The sequence below is a fragment of the Esox lucius genome, chromosome 19 (genome assembly GCF_011004845.1).
Source record: "Esox lucius isolate fEsoLuc1 chromosome 19, fEsoLuc1.pri, whole genome shotgun sequence".
NCBI lineage: Eukaryota > Metazoa > Chordata > Actinopteri > Esociformes > Esocidae > Esox > Esox lucius.
Genome location: NC_047587.1, coordinates 15,019,775 through 15,044,042, shown reverse-complemented (window position 1 = coordinate 15,044,042; position 24,268 = coordinate 15,019,775). Strand labels below are relative to the sequence as shown.

The window sequence follows — 24,268 nt, the reverse complement described above, 5'->3', positions numbered from 1 at the left end:
GAGCCTGTGTTTCTTTCTGCTTTCCAGTAACCTAATAAATATTCACAAACCACTCTACTTTTCCCTCTCATCTTTGTGAAGTGAGTGCATAGGCCTGTTCAAAGCCAGCGGGAGTTCTCTTCTTTGTTTAAACGTTTTGTTTGCTTAGCACCTTTTTTGTGGTTTTATTTCCCCCTAAAGCTGCTTATTTGAAGAGGGTATTCACTGTTGCTGTTGAACCTCTGTAGCAGGCCCCTGTGGGGGGCCATTCAGTTTCCCATAACCCCTGTTCTGCTCTCCAAGGCTAAGGGTTGGCCCTGTGCCTACCCAGCCAGCAGGAGGAGACTCACATCTGGGCCCTAATTGCTGAGGATTACAGTAGTACTTAATTGTCGATCTTACAAGAGTTTTCCTCCAACTTAGTAAATGCGTGCTATTCAATATGTAGCACACGTTTACCAAGTGTCTTTATATAGATGCGGAAACAATGGTATTAAAGTTTCTTCCCCTTGAGGGAGTGACAACTCCTTTTCCTCAAAACCCATTGAAGGACAAAGCGGGAGGTCACTCCAATTGGACCGTCTCTTCTGATGGGTTTAGAGAAGGAGACGAGGAGATCAGCTACTAATTCTTGTTTTAAGATAGTCATGTCGTATGTGTCCATGCTAGAAAATATAAGTACGGTTTTGGATCATTTATGTGTAAAACCGTTTATTTTCTGGTCTCATTTGATAGTTTGTAGTGTTTCCCCTTTATGCTTGGTTGCAGTGTAGACCATACAATATTGAGTTTAGAGTGCATAGTTTGTCATTTGCATGCCTTTTTAGCACATGGGAGGATAGCCACATTTGGAAATTGACTGGGGAATATAAAAGGAAGGCATTTGTGGAAGGTGGAACATGGGCCTTATGAATTGTGGTACTGGTTTAGTCTAGGACCCTTTGGTAATACAATGTATTTTTACATCACTTGTCATGGTATTGGAGTTGGGTGCTGGGAATAGAGTAATCTGTGAAGAAATGAAAAAGGTGAAGTGGTATAATTTTTTTTTCCCCAGAGCTGTATATTCCAGAAAAAAGAAATACAGTAGCAGCAGCAAAAGAACGTGAGCTAGCATGTCAGAAAATTGCTGACCGAGACAATGCGTGAGCATTAATAAAAATAAAGTCACATCTCGAATGTTCCTCTCATTAAACATGTATATAATGTGTGTCTGGGGGTGTAATATCAAGTTCAGAGTTTATTCATCAAATGCACCGAGTAACGCAGCGTCATTCTGACCAGTGAAATTCTTGTGACATCCACACATCAGCCTAGTAAGATTTAAGAAATATATAAAATATAGCAATAATATACATAAGTAGCAATTGTAAAAGTAGGATGGGAAATATGAACAATATGGGTAGAAGTATTGAATATTATAATGAGTATAATATGCCGATGAATGGTACGTAATGGTACACAAAAGCATATTCTAATGTACATTACATAGAAAGACATCAGAGCATTTGGAATGTTTGTGTGTGATCAGAATGATAATAGATCAGTGTTGCTGGTTGAGGAGCCTTATGGCCTGAAGGAAAGAAATGTGAGTCTGGAAACGCGTGCCCCTATGCTCCGGTAGTGTCTACCAGACAGCGGTAGTTTTGATGATGTTCCGTGCTTTCTGAAAGCATTGTGTATGGTAGATGCCTTGCATGGAGGGGAGGTGGCAGCTGATGACGCGCACCACAGACTTTGCCACACTCTGGAGGGACTTGTGATCGGAGCAGCTGCCGTGCCAGGCAGTAATGCAGCCTGAGAGGATGCTCTTAATGGTGCACCTGTAGAAGTTGGTGGGCGTTTTTACAGACATGCAAAACTTCTTTAGGCTCCTCAGGAAGTATAGTTGCTTTAGGGCCGTTTTCACTGCGGAGTTCGCTTGCCTGTACCATGTGGGGTCATTCATTTATACAGGTGCAACCCTATCTGCACATTAATGCCGTGGAAAGACTTCACATAATTCACATAATCTCCTTAATTTACTGAAGGAGCTGTGATAGGTGTGCCATCTATGCAGCCAATCCCTGGACACCCTACAATATGGACTGATAAGTGCTTTAAGTCTCAAAGCTTCGTACTAAATAAACTGATTACTGCTTAGACTGATACCTGCAATTCTTTGGAATTCATTTTTGATGAGTCTCGTGGGTCTGTGACTTGGGAACACTACAAAAGTGTACAGAAAACATTTCAGTGCAAGAGTCACATCTATGACAGCCCGACAGATACGATTGGCTTGGACATAATGCTCAGCATCACCGATGTTATACGGGAAACTGCAACACAAAGAATTTGTTTCGATGTATAATAGGAACGATATGAGGGCTGAGAATATTGTTCAGAAGAATGATCGCTTGTGCAGAAGAACGGTAATGCTCAAACAAATAATAATTAGGGAATTATAAAAAATAAAAAAACATCCAAGCGGGGTCTGATCACTTCCCGACAGAGATTTCTGCAGAGTATTTGTGCTTCAAGTGGCTCTTCGAGAAAAGGACACGCCCTGTCTGACACGTTCAGAGAGCACGTTTCAGTTAAAGGGTAGAACAAACTCAGTTAGATAAAACCTGATAGCGAGCAGTTGGACTTCACGGAGTATGTTGCCGTAGTAACTGACTCAGAGTAACGCTGATCTGGCTCTTTGAAACCGTAATCCCAGAGTTGCCCTCAACTCTGAGTCAACTAACGGCGAGTTTTCATTAAATCCGCTTTCTGAAATACCCCCGATGTCAAGGTTCATCGAAGACATCTGATGTTGTGTGGTGAAGTCAAGGTTCATCCATAGGTGGTAATCCCAGGGGGGACATGGCTCCCCCATCCTGGGGAAAACTATGACCCCCCCCCCCCCCAACACTCTGAATTACAGGTCACTCGTTATGTTAGCTAGCGGTTAGCTGATGTTTGGTAGCAAGCCACAGTAACATCAACCAGCTTTTGCAGCTGTTTGAATTCGAGTCAACGAGGGAAGCTTGCACTGCAGTGTATGTAGTGTTACTTAACTTCCTTAAATGAACGTGAGGCTAATCCAGTAAATGTGTTTTATGTTGGTAGGGTTCACACACAATAGCTGAATTTGCAGAGCTACAGTAGCAAGCAAACCGATGGTGCAAACTAAAACAGTATTACTGCACTACTTTTGGTGTCCCCCTTAAAAATTGCTCTTGAGAAAATGTAATTTTATATTCCCCTACAAACTTGATTTCAGATTTTCACCCCTGGGTTCATCGAAGGGAGGTCTTTTGACAAATGTACATCTGATCTTGTGTGGTGAAGTTATGATGGAAAATGTATTTCATTTCTTCATTATTATTATTTTTTTGCCAAGTGCCAGTTTTGTGAGAATCAACCAATTAGGCTAATCCCCCCTTTTTACTAATCCCATTCCTGCTTCATTATGCTTTAATGTGCCTCCTTAAACATAAGCTCGTGATTTGGCCAGTGTGCTCTCCTTTGGTGGTCCTACGTTCTGGGTAGAAATCTGGGAAAAACTAGGCCAACTGAATTTGGAACAGTCGACACCCATGTGATAACCAGTATATACACATATAAGGTATGCGCACATAATATGGTGAGCTAGCCAATCACCTCGGTTCAAGTGTATTTGAGTTCTCCCACAGACACTAAGTGGTTTGAGTCAGAAGTAGGAGTCTCAGGCCAGTTTCCTAGTGTTCGACTGCCACTGTAACACATGGGCTCAGCTCAAGGTTGAATTGGAGTTGCATTTCTTGTCAGTCTGCTGTAGGGGAGGTTGGGTGCCAGCAGTGATGCTTTGTGGATGAGTATAGATGGGGTGACTGAGGAGGGCCACGGCTGTATTCACCATGTACCAAAGAAGCAGACGGCAGAGTTCGTAGCCGAATCTCTCTGGACAGATGATGCCAGTAGATCTGTTACTATAGATCTGTCATAAATCATGATGCATCCACATACAGGAAGAACAGGATCAATTCCGGAGTGGATATTTCACCTGTTTACCCAGAGTCTGTAATTTTCAAAGAGAGAACGTCAATTGGGAAGATTAGAGAGATTAGTCCAGTTGTCAAACCCTAATTATTGAGCTGAGTTTACTTGGTGTTGAAAACAGAGGACCGTCAATGTGCTTAGTCCACAGCTATAGATTAAGTAGTGTTCAGTAACTTGCCCCGGGACTGCAATCAAAATAATAGCATCTGGCTAAAACTACTGCTTTCACTGAACATTTTTATTATTTTAGTATGTCCCTGCTAAAAAATGTTATACAGTATTTTCCGTGGCCTCTGCTTCACTTAGTTTAGTTGTGGTTGTTGTTAATGTGTTGAAGTCATTCATTGAATGTTTAATGACAATCACTGAACACACACCTCAACTTGCCTTGTGACAGTGGGGTCGTTACCGTAGCAGCCAACAGCCCATGGTCTTCTGTGGCCTGTCGAGCAGGGTCCGCTCGGCATTCTATTATCCCCCTCATTCATTCACTGTGTAAGGTGTTAAAATATCTTTAATGTTGTGTGTGTGTGTGTGTGTGTGTGTGTGTGTGTGTGTGTGTGTGTGTGTGCAACATGGATGACTGAACTGTAGCTCAGTTAGGTTAATCCCTGTAGCTCTGTTCAGTAAAACCAACCAAGCACAAGACAGTCAGTGGTGCTTTTTATAGGTGTGTGTGTGTGTGTGTGTGTGTGTGTGCGCGCGTTTGTTTGTGTGCGTGTGTGCAGCACCAGCAGCAGCGTTTAGCAACAGCGTTGTGAACCCAGAAACAAACCGCTTCCTCCCAGACAGGTGCTTTCTCCCAGCCTCCATAGCTGGCCGTTTGCAACCTTTCTCAGTGGAAATTTGTGAAGTGTTGAGTGACTGGCCACTGTCTGTCTGGGTTGAGTGACTGGCCACTGTCTGTCTGGGTTGAGTGGCTATCCGCTGTCTCTCTGGGTAACCTGTAAAGCCAGTAAAGAGAATACTGTTATCCACGGTAATTAAGGAAATATGTTCCCAAGTATTCCCAGAAATTCAATGAGAAGTTATGTTATCATGTCTCTATGTAATCACGGTATGAAATCATTTTCAACGACACTCTCTTTGTCTTCAATTAGCCGTCTGCAATTATACATCTGCGTCATTGTGTCCGGGAGTACCAATCCTGGTTGGGTCATACCGACAGATCCCTAGGGCGGTGCAAATTGGCTGAACACTCTCAGGGTGGGATGCCGGACCAGACTGCCTGCCTCGTCATACTCCAGTGATTCATTGTGTTGGCTCAGGTGCTATGATGATGCAAGGCTAGCTTTTGTGCCTCCTTTTGACCAATTGTTGTAATGATTTTTCTTTTAAGTAACTAAACAGTGAATGCCAGCTGACTGGGTATGAGAGGTACTGTAAAAATCTAGTTCTGTCAATGTTAGCTGACTGGGGATGAGGTACGGTAATTGTCTAGTTGTGTCAATGTTAGTTGACTGGGGATGAGGTACGGTAATTGTCTAGTTGTGTCAATGTTAGCTGACTGGAGATGAGGTACGGTAATTGTCTAGTTGTGTCAATGTTAGCTGACTGGTGATGAGGTACGGTAATTGTCTAGTTATGTCAATGTTAGCTGACTGGAGATGAGGTACGGTAATTGTCTAGTTATGTCAATGTTAGCTGACTGGGGATGAGGTACGGTAATTGCCTAGTTTTGTCAGTGTTAGCTGACTAGGGATGAGGTACGGTAATTGTCTAGTTGTGTCAATGTTAGCTGACTGGGGATGAGATGTACAGCAGGTCCAATCTGACTCTACAATCTGACTTTCACTGCAATGCAGGAGCCATGTAAATAAATAAATTAATAGAACCAGCGCCCTCTCCTCAAAACCTCTGCTGGCTCAGTTGCAGATCACCCAGAGGTCTTTTTTCCTGTCTTCCTGCCCCCCTCCCCAACACAATGAGCGAGTATCTGCTGCAGGATCTAGTGTTGGTAGGCTGTACTCTGCGCCTTAGGATGTTAGAATGGTTGCTGTTCATACAGTATGATACACTCTCTTGTCCATTTTCACTAAGTTGATTTGGAATGTTTGAGGAAAACCGTTCATTTTGGCGGAAAAGCTCTTCCGTGCCATGATAGACCTGTGATGAATACTGGTTGTTCCAAATGTTTGTTGGATTCTGTGTGGTGTTTTGAAAATGTATTTGTTGATATATTGGGGCAGGGAAGTGTACTTTCCTTAAATGACAACATCTAAAGCCTGGGGACTCTGGTTCTAATTGGAGTGATCATCATGGTGAAAGTAACACTGTTTCTGTCTTTTCTTTTAACAGAGTGCAGCGATGGAGGAGACCGTAATCTGGGAGCAACATACTGTTACTCTCCACAGGGTGAGTACATCACTCTCTCTCTGTATATACAGTACCCGTCAAAAGTTTGGATATCTACTCAGTCAAAGGTGTTTGTTGAGTTTTATTATTTTCTACATTGTAGAATAATAGTGAATACATCAAAACTATGAAATAACCCACATGGAATCATGTAGCCTCTTGAATAAATCCCCCCTCTATCAATACCGCGGAGGAACGCGGAAACGCTGTGAAACAATGCAACTTTGTCTTCCTAATTCCTTCAAAGCATCCATTAGTATCAGTCTAACTGGGCTAATACAAAGACAAGAGCAATGGTTATGGACTTGTGATCCGTGGTAGAGAAAGGAAGGTTTCAGTACGTTCTAAGGTGTAGTGTCCCTCCCCTACTGGTTTCAGCAAGCTGGTAGTATCCACTCGATGCCATGTTTCCTGCCATGTTTACATATTGCGCTTTATTTTGTGCTCTCATCAGGCATTATATATTCTTCCTGGATCAGTGTTACGTCTTTTGCCAAATCAACTAAAAACAGATTTTTCCTATCCTGCTCTCTCTTCCCTCCTATCTCTTTCTCCCAATCTCTTGCTCTCCTGTTCTTTCTTTTTCTTTCTTTCTTTCACTTTCTTTCATTCTCTCTCTGTCTCTGTGACCTTGCCTGCCTTCCATCTTGTCATCTTTCAGTCCCTCCATCTTCCCTTCCCACCCTCCTTCCTTCATCTTCCCCCTCTCCTCCTCCCACCATCTTTCCATCTCTCCCTCCCCCATTTTCCCCACCTCCCACCCTCCTTCCGTCATCTTCTCCTCTTCCCCCTCTCCTCCTCCCACCATCGTTCCCTCCCTCCCTCTCATCCCCTCCTGCATCCATTCCCTCCCCGGTCGGCAGCCTGCCAGCCAGCTGTAGTCCAGTCCGCTTGCTGAACGCACAATTACAGGGCCTTGTTCATTAAGCAGCAAATGGAATTAAACTTTCACAATAAAAAATGTTAACCATTGCCAGCCTAAATCATGGAATAGTTGGGAGGAGAGGGTGAATCTAAATTGGATTTTGAAATGTTTTATTCCTGCTGTCCTCTTGTCTTGATCTGTGACCCCTGCCCTCCAAGGGGGTTTGAGACGGGAGGCCGAGAGGGAGGATGTGTGTGAAGACTGAGCAATTTGGCTTGTCTTGGCTCTGTGATGGTCTGCTGTCCCAGCGAGCAGCCGAGCACAAGGTCACTGCCTGACCTGTCATACGGGACAGGGTCACAAGGTCACAGCCTGACCTGTCATACGGGACAGGGTCACAAGGTCACAGCCTGACCTGTCATACCGGACAGGGTCACAAGGTCACCGCCTGACCTGTCATACCGGACAGGGTCACAAGGTCACTGCCTGACCTGTCATACGGGACAGGGTCGCAAGGTCACAGCCAGACCCGTCATAAAGGACTGGGATCGGCCATATTAACACAACACACAGTGAATATGAATCCTCCTCCCGTCATCACCTGTCATCAGATTCCCTGTTACTTTCACCGGATGTTGACATAGTCGTTAAATCTCTGTGTCAAAGTCACCACAGACGGCTTGTTTGTTGACAATTGACCCAGTAACTAAAAGGTTGCCAGGGGTTTGTGTTAGATCATGACAAAACCTATCTTGGCTTGGAGTGCACACATGCACTGTAGAAGTGACTCCCTTCACTAAAGTACTTAACTAGTAGCCCGTTTACTATTCTCGGCTCGGGGGGCCAATGCAGAGCTTTGTCTCCACGGTGACATAATGGAGAAGTAGGGTAGTTGTTGGCACCGTGACTGGGCCCAGTGGTGGTGATGAGCGCTGTTGTGTTCCAATGTTTTCTCTTTCTCTCTTACACACTGTCAGTCTCTGTCTCTGCTGGGATAGCCACCTGACATGCTGTTCTCCGTCTCTGTGCAGGCACCAGGTTTTGGCTTCGGGATTGCCATCTCAGGAGGTCGGGATAACCCTCATTTTCAGAGCGGCGAGACCTCCATCGTTATCTCAGACGTCCTGAAGGGAGGCCCAGCCGAGGGCCTTTTGCAGTAAGACACTCTCCTTAAAGAATTACATTGATAGCTGGTTACCAAACTGCACCCTGTGTATTGCACTATATAGAGAATCAGGTGGAATTCGGGGCCCACCCTTGGATTGGGATGGACCTGGTCCATTCTCTCACATTCACAGAGCTGTTTTCTGACTGGCAGTCTGTTACAGGACCCTTTTTCTCTTGTGTTACTGCTGGATTTTCAAACTGGGTTGTTATTACCATTACATTTGTCAGTAAATTAGATGCTGGTTTTAATGTAAAAAACAAATGTTTGTTGAGGTCATCAGTCTTCCAATATTGTTTGCCCTGAATGATTATCAACAGCCATTCCTCAATTATTAGTAAATCAAAATGCTTGAGAGAGAACAGGCATTGGACTTCTCAAACACAATTGTGAGGAGAACAGAGAATAGATTTGGTTCTCAGCTTCATGTAGTATTCATTTTAAGCTTGATAGCGACTCTCTTACTATGGATTTGATATGGCTTTGAGATATGGATTGCCAATGCTTGATTGGGAAGTAGCTACTCAGCAAAAAGCTGCATGTGACTCATGAAAACGTTAACTTGCTGGCTCTTGATAAAAAGTAGGGTCTACTCAACCTTTAGGGTCATGGATGTTAAAAAATTTGGAAACCTCCAGCATTGGTGCATACCCATTTGATAAGATAAAAGGGGCTGTTTGCATGGTTTTGGTTTATCCAGTCCTTCTGCTGCTCCTTGCCTTCACAGGGAAAATGACAGAGTCACAATGGTCAACGCCGTCTCAATGGACAACGTGGAGCACGCATATGCAGTCCAGCAGCTACGGAAAAGTGGCAAGAACGCAAAAATCGTGAGTGTAATTTTGAGGAAGATACAGTTATTAAAGGTCCTGTTGAGTCTGCACTTCCACTGCACTGATAAAATCCCCGCTGGTACTAAAGTAGGACAGTCCTTTATCTTAACTACTTGGAGCATAGCACACTTGGGACTGACATTTCACCTGCTCTAAACTGTGGTCATTTCTTCCCACTTCGAACGCCACTGAGATAGAACTCCGTGCAGGCGGGCAGACAGCCTTAACAGTTAGTGCTGTGGGCCAGTACCCTTGTGTTTGATGGTTCGAATCCCTGAGCTGATAAACAGCAAATCTGTCAATGTGCCTTTGAGCAAACCTAATTGCTTCTGTATGAGCTTCTGCTGAAATGACTGGGATTTCTATATGAAGATTTATTCACAACCAGAGGTTGTGAGGGGGGCTTTCCACAGAATTCAGTTAAGTGACTTCCTCTCCAGACAATCAGAAGGAAGCGGAAGGTGCATGTTCCGGTGGGTCGGCTCGGGGAGAGGGAGACCATGTCCGAGCATGACGAGGAGGAGGAGGACAGCTACGATGAGGAGATATACGAGAGTCGCTCCGCCCGCAGCGCTTACAGCGGCGTGGGAGGGGCCTCCGCACGACGCAGCGGGAGAAGCACCGGAAGGCGGGACCGGGACAGGGAGCGGGGCCGCAGCGGCTCGCGGGAGAGGAGCATCTCGCCCCGCTCTGACCGCCGCTCACTCAACCAGCCCCCGCGGCCCGCCAAAGTTACCCTTGTCAAGTCCCGCAAGAATGAAGGTGAGCATCACAAAGTTGGGAAATATATGGCTTTCCAGAATGTCTGAATGGACATTCTCTGAGCTCAGTAACATAGCCACATAGCCTACTGAGCTCAGTAACATAGCCACATAGCCTACTGAGCTCAGTAACATAGCCATATAGCCTACTGAGCTCAGTAACATAGCCACATAGCCTACTGAGCTCAGTAACATAGCCATATAGCCTACTGAGCTCAGTAACATAGCCATATAGCCTACTGAGCTCAGTAACATAGCCATATAGCCTACTGAGCTCAGTAACATAGCCATATAGCCTACTGAGCTCAGTAACATAGCCATATAGCCTACTGAGCTCCGTAACAACCATATAATAGCCTACTGAGCACAGTAACACAGCCATATAGTAGGCTACTGAGCACAGTAACATTGCCTTATAGCCTACTGAGCACAGTAACATAACTATATAATAGCTTACCGAGCACAGTTACATTGCTGTGAGAGTTTGGCCGATGCAGTATCTGCATTATGTTACATTCCCGGGACACTTCGGCATTCTACTGCAGTCATATTATCCCTGCTAATAATGCTGGTCAAAATAACGTTCTACAGTGCGCAAACCTCCTGTACAACACCGACATGCTGTAGCATGCTAACCTTGCACTAGCCCTCAATAAAATGCTAACACTCTCTTTGTTGCTGTTCGTTCGCTCTGTAAGCAGAATATGGCCTTCGCCTGGCCAGCCACATCTTTGTCAAGGACATCTCCCCTGAGAGCCTGGCAGCCAGGGACGGAAACATCCAGGAGGGAGACGTAGTACTGAAGGTGAGGGAGGAAATACGAGTCAGAAGGAGTATACAAATCAGCGACGCATCATCGAAATAACATTGTTATATAATCAACCAGTGTCTCCAAGAGTTTTTAGATTTTTCTTTTGCCCCCTCAAGCAGATAATCCCAATTAGCTAACTGGCTATTTGCTATTCCGTCTCTCCCCTCAGATCAACGGCACAGTCACCGAGAACCTGTCGCTGATAGACGCTAAGAAGCTAATAGAAAGGTCAAAAGGCAAACTGAAGATGGTGGTGCAGAGGGACGAGAGGGCGACACTGCTGAACATACCGGACCTGGACGACAGCATCCCCTCGGCCAACGCCTCTGACAGAGACGGTGAGGGCGAGTACATAGGTGTGTGGTGTGTCTGTGTGCACGTGCATGCGTGTGTGAGTGCATGTGTGCGTGCGTGCACGTTTGAAATGCCGGAAAACACGGGGTCCGGAGTGGCGCGGGAATACAGAATGCACATTGTGTCAGCAGTGCACTATGCTGACATGTCATAGCATGCGGATGGCGTGTTGAAAAAGCGGTGCACGTTGCTTCATCAACGGGACAGTTTGGCGGGACGGACACCGCGCAGGGATGCCTTGACACGCCGCGCTCTAGCTCAGTGGTGGTAGTAGACCGGAAATAGGAGTGTGATTTGTTTCTTTTGAGAAAATGTACACATTGCATCTAAGTATGTTGTAACACTTGCACAGAAACCGTGTGGTTAAGTCATATGTAGAGATGTTTGAACTTCCCCCTGGAAATGCATGCAAGGTTGACAAATACGCTTTTGGATACAAGCATCTGCTCAAGGTCATGTGGTATATTTAACTATTCATATTGTTGCTGTCAGATGAAAACCATGTTACTCAATGGACATTTTATCCAGTGAACATATCCAAAACACGTATGCTTGTCAATGGGGAAAATGAGGCAGAATGTCTTGAAACAAGGAGGTTTTCATCCTACAGTGACAGTGTGTTGGTCATTTGGCCCTGTTGTCACAACAGACATTTCAGATATCCATTCCCTGGCATCGGACCATTCCAACCGCTCCCACAACAGACACCGTAGGAGCCGCTCCCGCTCCCCTGACAGACGCTCTGAGCCCTCCGACCACTCCAGACACTCCCCTCCACAGATCAGCAACGGCAGGTAAGCACCTCCTACTGCCAGGCTTCTGCGTTTTTTTTTTTTTTAGCACTTTTTTTGACACATGACAACACAAACATTGCAGGCAAACAAAACTTTGAAACGTACATTTTAAGGACATTTAAATAAAAACAGGAAACCATAGGTTACTTGGAACACTAGTTTAGTTAGAATGCTTGGTCTCGTTAGCATCTCATTTACCTGGGATCAAAGCGGTATAGTTTTAATGGAAGCAAAACAATAGAAATGCCATGGATACCTAGAGGAAAAGAGGTCAAAACCATAGTGTCCACAAAATGGACATTGTTTGTATGTGTATTTGACATGATGTTGAGGTAAAAATATCCATAAAGAGCTTTTATGGATGTCAAAACAAATAAATGTTAATGACATTTTCACAAATCAACTTTACAGCAAACCATTACTTTGACTGCAATTTATGATTTCTATGTGGTGGCTATTTTAACAGCTTACACAAATTAGAGTAAGCATCTAGTAGTCACTTGGAAGTTCTGGTAGTGGAAACCTTAATGTTGTGCAGCAAAACCACCAAATATATCCAACTTAGAGTTAAGTAATCACATTGTGGACTCAATATCGTCTACCTTTTAACTGGAAGGAATTCATTACGTTTGAACTTCACAAGTGGTCAAACCCAGATGAAATTAAGGCACTACCACCAGAAACTGACCTCTTAATTATATAATTGTACTGTTTTTAAGGTTTTCTTAAATGTCTTTGTCCTTTTTTGCCAACATAACAATAAAGACGCTTCAGTTGGAGAATACCGTAAGTTGGTCAGATCTTACTTCATGCGGCTCCCTCTGTAGAGACCTGTGTAGTTGAAGACTGGCTAATTTCAGACCTGAAGGGCGCAAACACTTCTGGTTTTCGTCCTCTATTTTATACTGTTACTGATTCAGACCTGTAACACCAGGTGAGTGCTATTTTCTTCCAGGTAGAAACATAAACCAAGTATTTCAGCCCTCCAGGATTGGAGTTGAATTGCCCTGCTTTAGTCGATGCTGTTTAGCTAATGAAATGGTGACTTTAGTTGATAATGTATAGCTAATGAAATGGTGACTGAACTACACACACTCTTTTCACAGTATCATGCCATCCAAACAGCGGAACACAGCAGAACTCTGCTTGCCTTGTTTCGGCTCAGCTCGGTACGGCAAAGAGGGCTCAATGTATGTTCGACTGTAGATGGTTAGTTCTCCATGGAGATGGCATAAAGCTTATTTGAAGTACCCCATTATTACTCTCCTTTAAGGTACAGATACCTCCCTGTATAGCCACTAAATTGAATCTACGCAGTGTGTGTTAGGCCTGGACTCTGCTGGTCGTGACAGTGAGAGAGACGCAGGGTGGGCAATGCAAGCCAGTGTTCTAGAATGTGATTATTCACTGCTGGCTGTGACAGTGAGAGAGACGCAGGGTGGGCAATGCAAGCCAGTGTTCTAGAATGTGATTATTCACTGCTGGTCGTGACAGTGAGAGAGACGCAGGGTGGGCAATGCAAGCCAGTGTTCTAGAATGTGATTATTCACTGCTGGCTGTGACAGTGAGAGAGACGCAGGGTGGGCAATGCAAGCCAGTGTTCTAGAATGTGATTATTCACTGCTGGCTGTGACAGTGAGAGAGACGCAGGGTGGGCAATGCAAGCCAGTGTTCTAGAATGTGATTATTCACTGCTGGCTGTGACAGTGAGAGAGACGCAGGGTGGGCAATGCAAGCCAGTGTTCTAGAATGTGATTATTCACTGCTGGCTGTGACAGTGAGAGAGACGCAGGGTGGGCAATGCAAGCCAGTGTTCTAGAATGTGATTATTCACTGCTGGTCGTGACAGTGAGAGAGACGCAGGGTGGGCAATGCAAGCCAGTGTTCTAGAATGTGATTATTCACTGCTGGTCGTGACAGTGAGAGAGACGCAGGGTGGGCAATGCAAGCCAGTGTTCTAGAATGTGATTATTCACTGCTGGTCGTGACAGTGAGAGAGACGCAGGGTGGGCAATGCAAGCCAGTGTTCTAGAATGTGATTATTCACTGCTGGCTGTGACAGTGAGAGAGACGCAGGGTGGGCAATGCAAGCCAGTGTTCTAGAATGTGATTATTCACTGCTGGTCGTGACAGTGAGAGAGACGCAGGGTGGGCAATGCAAGCCAGTGTTCTAGAATGTGATTATTCACTGCTGGTCGTGACAGTGAGAGAGACGCAGGGTGGGCAATGCAAGCCAGTGTTCTAGAATGTGATTATTCACTGCTGGTCGTGACAGTGAGAGAGACGCAGGGTGGGCAATGCAAGCCAGTGTTCTAGAATGTGATTATTCACTGCTGGTCGTGACAGTGAGAGAGAAGCAGGGTGGGCAGAATGTGATTACATCTTTTTTTTTTTTTTTAACAAGACCTAGATGTGCCCTTTGTTTGACATTGAGCCTGATATCAGGAAATCGGTGGCCAGTGAACCGCTCAGGATTTACTGTGTCCAACCCTGCAGTACTCATTGAGCTCAGAGGACACACACTCTCCCATAACTATACTGTACTTGCAGTGGATTAATTATTCAGGGACGGTTCTTGTTCTGGCTCGGGACAATGAACACTGCCTGTATAAGTGCTAGTGTCACACAATCTTTTTGGAGAGTGAAAGGAGACCGCGTGTTTGGCACTCCGGCAGTGAGCTTCTCTAACAGTAAATGGTGCTAACGGGGCTTTTGCAGTCACTCTAGATTTTTGTTTGGGGCGTGTGCGCGTGTCCGCGTGCGCGCACACCAGACAGAAAGATATGAAAACGTTTGTCTCCCATATGTAGGGCTCTGTACATTTTAATTACATTTCATTAATTTCTTTGGGTTTTTTTTTTTTTTGTTTTTTTTGTTTCTTTTGCTGAGTTTCAGTTTTCACTGTGGCTTATTCTTAAAAAACAAAAATAAATCTGTCACATTTGTTTTTTAAACATAAAATAGGTTTGCTTAAACCACTTTGGCAGACACTTTGAGATCTGGGAGGAAAAAGTAAATGCTCTCTTGGTGTACGATGGATCACAGTTAATTACCTGTTTAATAATCAATAATTTTTTAAAACATTCAGAATTTTCTTTTCAAGTATGCATTCCTTGATTCCTTCCGTGTTTTCTACAAAGTGTATTAATATGCACCGACATTATGCTTTGACAGCCTGACTGATCCGGTCAGATTATCTTAAACAGTACGCAAAGCTTCCCGGATCAGCTGGCTGCGACAGACTAATGCTTTGAGTAGACAAGAAAAACAGAAGTGTTTTGGCTGTGTACCATTTGAAGGAGTTTGAGACCGGAGAGTGGGCTTATTCAGTGTAAAGGAAAGGTCAGGTCAGGTCAGGGCAGATGGATTTGTTCGGGCTTGACCTGTAAGTGACCTGCTTCATATTGATCACTAAACACCATAGCTGTGACTTTGTGAATTTCCAAAACGTATGACGTTTCAATCATTCAGAAGATGCTGTCAGCCAGAGAATGTTAGGGTTAAGTGCTTTGCTCAAGCACAACAACATATTACACCATCCCGGCTCAGGGATTCGAATCTGTAATCTCTCAGGGTTTGTTTACATTACGAGAGAGGAGAAAACGCTAGATAGACATATCTTTACTTTGCTTAAAATTTTTTTATCGTTTTTGAAGTTACACTGGCATGTTGGAGACACCGTGCAGAACTGTGGATTAGGGCTGTCATGATATCAGATTTTAACTAAACGATTATCGTGGCCAAAATAATTCACGGTAACAATATTATCGTGGTATCTATAGAAAATCTTAAAAAAAAAAAATGCTATCAGTCAAATTCATCAACTTTGTTTAATGTGTTTTTTTACCTATTTTTTGGCAAATGAATTACACTCAAAATACGAGCGTATGGAGGTAGAGAGAGTCTGTAACCATAACTGTACAAATACAGGAAGTGTTCAAAAAGAACAATTACATTTAATGGATAGTGAAAAGGCAACCAGATGAACTGATAAACAAAAGATCCACAAGGCTTAACAACTTGTTTTGGAAAAATAAAGTGTATAGATCCAGACTTGTAGTTTAAGTACATGCATTGTTTGTCCATTAATATGTTTTTGGAAACATTCAATATCCTTTTTTCCATGTGAATGGCCTTCAAAAACGGTGCATCTTTGTGGATGTCTCCCAGGTGTTCTAGTGGGGTTTTAACACCAGTGCATAGGTCCAGTCTCCTTGTTTAAGCACATGCATCGTTTGTCTGACATGAATATGGTATCAAAAAACCGAGTGGGTTTTTTGGAAAAATGCAACTTCAATTTCGCCTAGTGTATACGATATTACCTAGTGAATATGATATTATTATTGTGTATTATTAACATGATATCAGTATTTAATTTTTAAATATCATGATTATCTTCAATACCGGTACATCACGACACCCCTACTGTGTCTATTGCGTGAAAAACTAGCAGTTTGCATGGGCAGTGCACAGACTTGATACTTGTCTTCACACTCCAGGGGGGCTTTATCTAAAATGTGACACACGATACCTTGGAAGGTAGCATCTCGAGCTATCGATACATGCAAATTTACACAACAAAATGATCAAGCCTCGAGTCTTATTCAATGTCTCTGAAAATGTTAGCGTAATGTAAACAAGTCCTCAACTACTAGCCCATCTGCACATGGCAGTCGCCTGACCTGGCCTCCACAAGACAGTCAAGGGCCCTTTAGAGTTGCCTCCGCAAGACAGCGAAGGGCCCCTAGCGCTGCCTCCGCAAGAGAATGAACCTTTATGCTGCATCCATCAAGACAGCAAAGAGCCCATAGAGCGGCCTCAGCAAAACAGCAAAGGGCCCCTAGCGCCACCTCGAGCCAGACAGCAAAGGGCCCTTTAGCACTGCCTCCATAAGACTCTTCCAATTCTGTTTGAGCTGAACAGGCTTACTTTGTGTTCAGTTCCTTTCACACAGCCGTTGACAAAGGAGAACTGTGTGTGTGTGTGTGTGTGTGGTAACTTTACACTCAGTCACGACCACAACACAGTTTACATCAGTTATCAACTCTCTGTTCTCTCTCCCTCAGGCTGACCAACAGAGCATAGGCTCACTGATCCTCTCGTCACTAATTTCCCTCCTCCGCCAATTGTTACATATTTCCACAGATCTGTCAGACAGTGATCTGTGTCTGTTAGCCATGTACCTGATCTGCTTGTGCTGGCCATATTCACGCTGGCCCACAGTAAGAACTGGCAAGACATCACAAGCTGCTGTTGGCTCAGGCTTTATGTTTGTTTCAGCTTGGGATTAATCAGTATGAACTCTGCGTTAATAGTCTGTTGGTTTTAAGTCCAACCGTTCCTGGTTCTGAGCCAGAGGAACACAGTGAAGTGCACCTGGACTACAATCCTCCCTATCTCTACCCCTCCCCCCCATCACCTCAGATAGGCTTCTAAAAATAGAGCAAGGAGAAGAAAAACAGAACCGAACGGTGACCTTCAAGACCACAGTGCCACCACACACACACACACACACACACACACACAGTCTGAATGTTCCTTGATTTCTCGGTTTAATCTTCAATGATTCTGCATGCCCACTGCTGTTACCAGGGTTCTATAAAAGTATGGGCAGCCTAAAAAAATGAAGATATATTTACAGACAATTTTGGCCCGGAGGTTTAAACCTGTCCTGTGTGTACTGCTATTTCAGCTGTGTGAACTATGATGTATATTGTTACTAGACGTTGTGTATACTGTTACTAGACGTTATGTATACTGTTACTAGACGTTATGTATACTGTTACTAGACGTTATGTATACTGTTACTAGACGTTATGTATACTGTTACTATAGGATGTGTGTATATACTGTTTAGCAGCTGGTTGACCATGACACAACGCCAAGTTTCAGAATTCGATTCCAACAAGAGGCTGCTGTGATAGAATGAGCACCTGCCAAAAGACTACAATGTAATGTGAATGTATCTGACTTTTCTGGTGATCTCCATGGTGATGATCCCTACACTGCTATCTGTGGGTTGTTAAGTGGCACAGAAGTAAAACTTTTTTTTTTAAATGACAGATGGTATTCAGGGTGTTCTTTGTCTCTAGTCACAGAAGTCGTGAGGAAGAGAGGATGTCAAAGCCAACAGTGGCTCCAGCCAAACTAGCAGAGGATGTCCCTGTTTTGTCCAAGCCAATGGAGCAGCCGCTGGCTAGAGAGGAGAAACAGCTTCCTCCTCTACCAGGTTTGTACCAGCACCTCACAGGCTTAGCCACACCATTATGGGGGAGGCGAGATTGTAACCCACTGTCTTTGTGTCCTTGAGCAAGACAAAATAGCAGACTGTAATTGTTTGTTTTCTTTTTTCAAAAGGGGAAGCTCATCAAAAATGTTGTATTGTTCACACAACTTCCCCTTTAATGAATCTGTCAAAATAAATGAAATGCTAAAGTAGAACAGGAATACTGAGCTGTTTTTACCCACACATTTTTAATTTTTAATTCAACTCTACTGTTGTTTTCTCTTTGGGTTTTAATGGCAGGTGTTTTGTAAAAGCACTTTGTGACAACTGCTGATGTAAAAAGGGCTTTATAAATAAGTTTGATTGATAATTTACAAAAGATATAAGTTGTAATTGTGTCTCCATCTCAGTTCAATTGTTGTACCCCATCAGAACCCAACATATTTTACTCTTATCTTTGTATACAAAATGGTTGGTTAAAAATAATTTTGAAGCATACACATTTCCACAGGCCCTTCCATCACCATTTTTCTACCAAAACATTGATTTCTCTTTTAACGTGTGAAACAGTAGACTAGTGAGGTTAACTGTAGAAGCTGGCTGTGCTGACACTCAGCTGTGTGCTTGGATGTACTTGACGGAGGCTGTAGCTGCACTTCCAAAGCAGATGAGATGGACTCTGACATCCTCCTCCAGCCCTGCGGCCTGCAGCCTGCCTCGCGTGTCTGACCTCCCATTGCAGAATACACTGTTCTGTCTGTCTGTCTCTGTGTGTCTGTCTGTCTCTGTGTGTCTGTCTGTCTCTGTGTGTCTGTCTGTCTCTGTGTGTCTGTCTGTCTCTGTGTGTCTGTCTGTCTCTCTCTGTGTGTGTGTGTGTGTGTGTGTGTGTGTGTGTGTGTGTGTACGAGAGGGTGTGCACATTTTGTTCCTTGAGTATTTACTTTCTGGTTTGTGAGTTGAGATGTGTACATATGAAGGCTGTGTGTGTTTACTCAAATTGCTATCAAAATGAGGAGCCGTTTGAGTTGAGCATTACTTAATTGAGAACCTTTTGGCAGAGTTCAGTTCATGGTTGGGGTTACACACAGTGTAGTTTTGTGTGTGTGTGTGTCCTCAGAGCCCAAGCCAGTGTACGCCCAGCCCGGCCAGCCTGACGTGGACCTGCCAGTCAGCCCCGCTGATGCTCCGGTGCCAAGCACCGCACACGACGACAGCATCCTACGGTAACTATCACCTCGTCATTAGTATGTTGTTGTTCCTGTATTATTGCCATGTAGGTTCTTACTATGCCATTGCTGTACTATGTTGTTATTACTGTATTATTAGCATGAAGACATTTCCCTCTCATTACTCTACAGTGTTATTACTGTATTATTAGCATGAAGACATTTCCCTGTGATTACTCTACAGTGTTATTACTGTATTATTAGCATGAAGACATTTCCCTCTCATTACTCTTAGCATGAAGACATTTCCCTGTCATTACTCTACAGTGTTATTACTGTATTATTAGCATGAAGACATTCTCTGTCATTACTCTACAATGTTATTACTGTATTGTTAGCATGATGACATTTCCCTGTCATTACTCTACAGTGTTATTACTGTATTATTAGCATGAAGACATTTCCCTGTCATTACTCTACAGTGTTATTACTGTATTATTAGCATGAAGACATTTCCCTGTCATGACTCTACAATGTTATTACTGTATTATTAGCATGAAGACATTTCCCTGTCATTACTCTACAGTGTTATTACTGTATTATTAGCATGAAGACATTTCCCTGTCATTACTCTACAATGTTTTTACTGTATTATTGGTATGTAGTTGTTGCTATTTTCTACAGTATTATTTCATGTTATTAGTGTTCCCATGTTATTACCATGCTGGGCCATTAACTGTCCCACCATCTTGCTCTGTGTCCTCACTCCCCAGGCCCAGCATGAAGCTGGTGAAGTTTAAGAAGGGGGAGAGTGTGGGTCTGCGCCTGGCTGGGGGGAACGACGTGGGCATCTTCGTAGCAGGAGTCCTGGAGGACAGCCCGGCTGCTAAGGAGGGTCTGGAGGAGGGCGACCAAATTCTCAGGGTATTTAGATGACAGAGACTTGATGACAAATTGTCTGAGATAAATAAAAAATAATGTTAACTGATAGCAATGGTCACAGGTCACCTTGCGAGTTGATGTGGGACACTATACCAACCTATAATCCCAGATTCCACTGAGGTCTAATGACGTCGTCTTGCTCAACGGGTTTTGAAGTGGAATGAGTGGTGACATGGAAAGTGTAGTTCTATAGGTTCTTTCAGTTCCATAAACAGATGTATTTGTTGGAAAGCAGGTAAAAACATCTCGCACTGCCTACATTTCGCACTACCATCAAGAGCGCTTGTTTGACACTGAGCCCTGCATTAGTTACCGGGTACACAACATTTTCAGTGAGTTTCTACACCTTCCAGGTCAGTGGTCTAGCCGAAGAGTTTTGTGTGCCTGTGTTTCAGCTCACGGCGCGTCAAGAGTAACTCATTACTCATGTCAATTGAAAATTGTATTTACACTTTGTTAATGTTGTTTAAATTGAAATTGCGACGGTTAATGTAGTGTAAATAGGCTCCAAGACAAACGTACTGTCAGACTTGACACGTTCATACGGCACTGCCATAAAAGTTCACCTGAACACGCCATCACTAAAATAAAGGTACCATTGTCCTTTTAGTGTCCTGGGCCTTGGGAGTAGTAGATGGTGACCACCTCTGGGAATACATGAACAATCCCACACTGAGGATAATTAGTTCACCAGAGGATGGACAGTGTTTCATTCGGGTTCCCCTGAGTGCTCAGCAATAACGTTTGGGGACTTGTGACTTGCTGACACTACAGTTTAAATGACTAGATTGCAGGGGGAAGCTGAGGTGCAGCAGTGGTAAAACACGAGTGGAGACTGTAAACGCACGTGTTTTAAATTCATGGGAGCCCCCCCACTGCTTCGGCCCGTTGATCTCTCCAGACCCGTTGGTCGCCGTTGCCATCCTCCGACACCAACATAAGACTTGCTGTGTTTGCTAAAAAAAAAAACTTAACTTCAGAATCCAGAACAATTCTGGATGAGAGACACAGAGGAATTTGAGCAGTTCCTCGGAAATTAACAGTTTCCCGTTGCGAATGTTATCTCTGAAGGTACGACAACATGGGTTGTGTTGGTGAGTTTAATAAATGATAGCTAGCGAGGTGTACCCACTTGTCCAATTTTTACTGGTGTTAGAAATAAAGAACAGAAACATTTTGCATACACCAGCAAGTGTGTGTCAGCCCGGTGAAAAATGCCATCCGAAGCAACAATCGCGCGCTACAGGGTCTGCTTGTGTATTCTGTTTTTGGAAGTGTTGTTTTTCACCACCTATGGTAAATAGCGTCTGTAATGGGGGCATTGTTTTCACAGCAGTTTTGCATTTCAATGCCGGCGTCCCAAAAGGCGCCCCATCCCCTCCGTAGTGGGCGAAAGTAGCGCGGTACACGGTCAATAGAATGCCATTTGGGTCTCATGCAGTTTCCTCCCATGGTTTATTGATGCTTCAAAAACTACAGACGGTTCCAAGATGCCGGCACTTCTGGAGTCTGTCTCCTAGTGATGTGCTCCAGGCATCGCACAAAAACGCTCTGTTTTCCTTCCTTTCTTTCTGTCTCGGCTCTCTTCCTCCGAGCCATATATCTTTCCTGTTTGCACTCCTCTCCCCCTCCTCCTGTGTCTGTAGATGTATAATGTGCAGCAGTGTGGATCTTGGTTCACGGTGCAGTAACGCTTTCATGGTAATGGTCACCGTGGGTGAGGCTGGAGGGGTGAGGGAACGATGAGTGTGTTGTGTAAACATTTAGAGAGTAGATCTTCAGCAATGTGTACTATACTGCTGACGTGTGTATCAAGGGCCTGGCCGGTTAAATACAGTGTCTGTACATTATAATACACATATGTGGGCCCTGTGGGAATGGTCCCACAACCTTCCCCCACAATTTGTGATGTAGTTGCTAACCAAGGCTACCTATTCCACAGAATGATGAAAAACATGTCATTATGGTGAAATCGTTCAGATCTTCCACACAATAGCATGTCACCAGCAAACAAAACAAAAATGAAGAAGAATGATTTTAACTCTCTTCCTCTAGTCACCATTAGACCTTAGTGTACATTGGACATTCAACCAATGTAGCTGTTTTTTCTTCCAGGTAAACAATGTGGACTTTGCTAACATAATCCGAGAAGAGGCGGTGCTGTTCCTCCTGGACCTCCCTAAAGGTGAAGAGGTCACCATCCTGGCTCAAAGGAAGAAGGATGGTGAGTCCAGGCCGGAGGGATGTGGAACGGACAACACCCTGCCGTGATTCTCCTGCCATTTAGAACACCCTGCCGTGATTCTCCTGCCAGTTAGAACACCCTGACTTGGTTCTCCTGCCAGTTAGAACACCCTGACATGATAGACCCATTCAGATTGTACCTCGCCCATGGACTTCCTTTCGGATGGTACTCATGACATTCATTTTAGGGCCCACTGATTATGATCCCCTCTGGTGTCCTTCTCTGCTCCAGTGTACCGGCGGATCGTGGAGTCTGACGTTGGTGACTCGTTCTACATCCGGACCCACTTTGAGTATGAGAAGGAGTCTCCATATGGCCTTAGCTTCAACAAGGGAGAGGTGTTCCGGGTGGTGGACACCCTCTACAACGGCAAGCTGGGCTCCTGGCTCGCCATCCGCATCGGCAAGAACCACCAGGAGGTGGAGAGAGGCATCATCCCCAACAAGAACAGGTAGACAGAGAAATCATCCCCAACAAGAACAGGTAGACAGAGAGATCATCCCCAACAAGAACAGGTAGAGCGAGGCGTCATCCCCAACACGAACAGGTAGACAGAGAAATCATCCCCAACAAGAACAGGTAGACAGAGAGATCATCCCCAACAAGAACAGGTAGAGCGAGGCGTCATCCCCAACACGAACAGGTAGAGCGAGGCGTCATCCCCAACACGAACAGGTAGAGCGAGGCGTCATCCCCAACACGAACAGGTAGAGCGAGGCGTCATCCCCAACACGAACAGGTAGACAGAGAAATCATCCCCAACAAGAACAGGTAGAGCGAGGCGTCATCCCCAACAAGAACAGGTAGAGCGAGGCGTCATCCCCAACAAGAACAGGTAGAGCGAGGCGTCATCCCCAACAAGAACAGGTAGAGCGAGGCATCATCCCCAACAAGAACAGGTAGAGCGAGGCGTCATCCCCAACAAGAACAGGTAGAGCGAGGCGTCATCCCCAACAAGAACAGGTAGAGCGAGGCGTCATCCCCAACAAGAACAGGTAGAGCGAGGCGTCATCCCCAACAAGAACAGGTAGAGCGAGGCGTCATCCCCAACAAGAACAGGTAGAGCGAGGCGTCATCCCCGACAAGAACAGGTAGAGCGAGGCGTCATCCCCAACAAGAACAGGCAGAGAGAGGCATCATCCCCAACAAGAACTGGTAGCGAAAGACATCATCCCCAACAAGAACAGGTGACGGGGAACACTGTCCCGGCTTAGCCTGGGCTCAGGTCTTTATGAGGGCCGCCTCCCATCCTTTATGAGGGCCGCCTCCCATCCTTTGAGGGCCGCCTCCCATCCTTTGAGGGCCGCCTCCCATCCTTTATGAGGGCCGCCTCCCATCCTTTATGAGGGCTGCCTCACATCTTTTACGAGGATCGTCTCTGTGCATCTCCTCTTTCATCTTCTAAGTTTATCTTCGCTAATGAACGGGTGCCTTTTTCCACTTCAAGCACTAAAATTCCATCGGGAAATACATCTTTGTGTAGTCAATCTAACTTCCTGTCCTCCACACTATCTGGCCATGCCTCCTCCTCCCCCAGAGCGGAACAGCTGTCCAGCGTGCAGTACACCCTCCCCAAGACAGCAGGAGGCGACAGGGCAGACTTCTGGAGGTTCAGAGGCCTGCGGAGCTCCAAGAGGAACCTAAGGAAGAGCAGGGAGGACCTGTCGGCCCAGCCTGTCCAGACTAAGTTCCCCGCCTACGAGAGGGTGGTGCTACGGGAGGGTGAGGACAGACACAGTGACACACTAACCCCTCCTACCTAGCAGC

The 24,268-nt window shown here is 44.8% G+C and overlaps 1 protein-coding gene across 7 annotated transcripts in view; it reads left to right on the top strand.

Moving 5' to 3' along the window:
* tjp1b (tight junction protein 1b) overlaps positions 1–24,268 on the top strand; it is a 116,603-nt gene that overhangs the window by 75,740 nt on the left and 16,595 nt on the right. For 3 of the 7 annotated variants that reach the window (XM_029115271.2, XM_029115270.2, XM_020040338.3), the window contains exons 4-16: positions 6,283–6,339; positions 8,236–8,360; positions 9,097–9,199; positions 9,643–9,964; positions 10,665–10,768; positions 10,944–11,112; positions 11,778–11,922; positions 18,015–18,151; positions 19,266–19,371; positions 20,088–20,238; positions 22,372–22,480; positions 22,733–22,952; positions 24,039–24,223. In XM_029115271.2, the coding sequence (XP_028971104.2) occupies positions 6,283–6,339; positions 8,236–8,360; positions 9,097–9,199; positions 9,643–9,964; positions 10,665–10,768; positions 10,944–11,112; positions 11,778–11,922; positions 18,015–18,151; positions 19,266–19,371; positions 20,088–20,238; positions 22,372–22,480; positions 22,733–22,952; positions 24,039–24,223 (1,933 nt within the window). Of the gene's footprint in view, positions 1–6,282; positions 6,340–8,235; positions 8,361–9,096; positions 9,200–9,642; positions 9,965–10,661; positions 10,769–10,943; positions 11,131–11,777; positions 11,923–12,687; positions 12,709–13,028; positions 13,092–18,014; positions 18,152–19,241; positions 19,372–20,087; positions 20,239–22,371; positions 22,481–22,732; positions 22,953–24,038; positions 24,224–24,268 lie in introns of all 7 variants that reach the window. The other 4 variants (XM_034288438.1, XM_034288440.1, XM_029115260.2 and 1 more) reach the window with 4 other exon arrangements.